The 527-nt window shown below is 74.6% G+C and overlaps 1 protein-coding gene across 1 annotated transcript in view; it reads right to left on the bottom strand.

Moving 5' to 3' along the window:
- B4GALNT4 (beta-1,4-N-acetyl-galactosaminyltransferase 4) overlaps window positions 1–527 on the bottom strand; it is a 42,402-nt gene that overhangs the window by 4,383 nt on the left and 37,492 nt on the right. The window contains 1 exon segment of the mRNA XM_077773407.1: window positions 11–527. This exon segment is cut by the window's right edge and continues 26 nt beyond it. Coding sequence (XP_077629533.1) covers window positions 11–527 — 517 coding nt within the window.

Genomic DNA, 527 nt, shown 5'->3' with positions numbered 1-527 from the left:
ACCCTCGTACCCGCCGTGCCGAGCATTGAGCCGCTCCATGTACTGCGCTACCACGTCCACGGCCTCGGCCTCGGGCAGCTGCAGGTTCCCCGACACGTTGCAGCGCAGGTCGTTCCAGTCGGAGCGCAGCAGCTCGAAGTCCACGGCGCCCACGCTGAACGTGCGCTGCCAGTCAATGGCGTCCTCGCGCCAGCGGCCTGGGGGGGCTCCCGCGGCCTCCTCGCTGTCCGCGTCCTCGCCGCGTGCGCGGTCGTCGTCCGCCTCCTCTTCCTCCCCGCGCGCCCCAGGCAGCTGCACCCTGGACACCTGGGACAGGCTCAGGAAGGAGGTCACGGGCTGCGCTTCTGCCGACAGGTTGGAGGCCGCGGTGGGTGCCCTGCGTCCCAGCATGCGTGGCTGGCCCTCCCGGCTCCCCTGGGTGGCCTGCGCCCAGGCTGGGGGCCTCGGCTCTGGGGCCTGGGAGCCACCGGTCCTGCGGCCCCGAGGCCGGGGCGGGCGTGGGGGCGCCCGCAGCTGCCCCCGGGGAA

This window comes from Crocuta crocuta, unplaced genomic scaffold, assembly GCF_008692635.1.
Source record: "Crocuta crocuta isolate KB4526 unplaced genomic scaffold, BGI_CrCroc_1.0 scaffold1161, whole genome shotgun sequence".
In the NCBI taxonomy this organism is placed as follows: Eukaryota; Metazoa; Chordata; class Mammalia; order Carnivora; family Hyaenidae; genus Crocuta; species Crocuta crocuta.
This window is presented reverse-complemented; position numbering and strand designations above follow the sequence as displayed.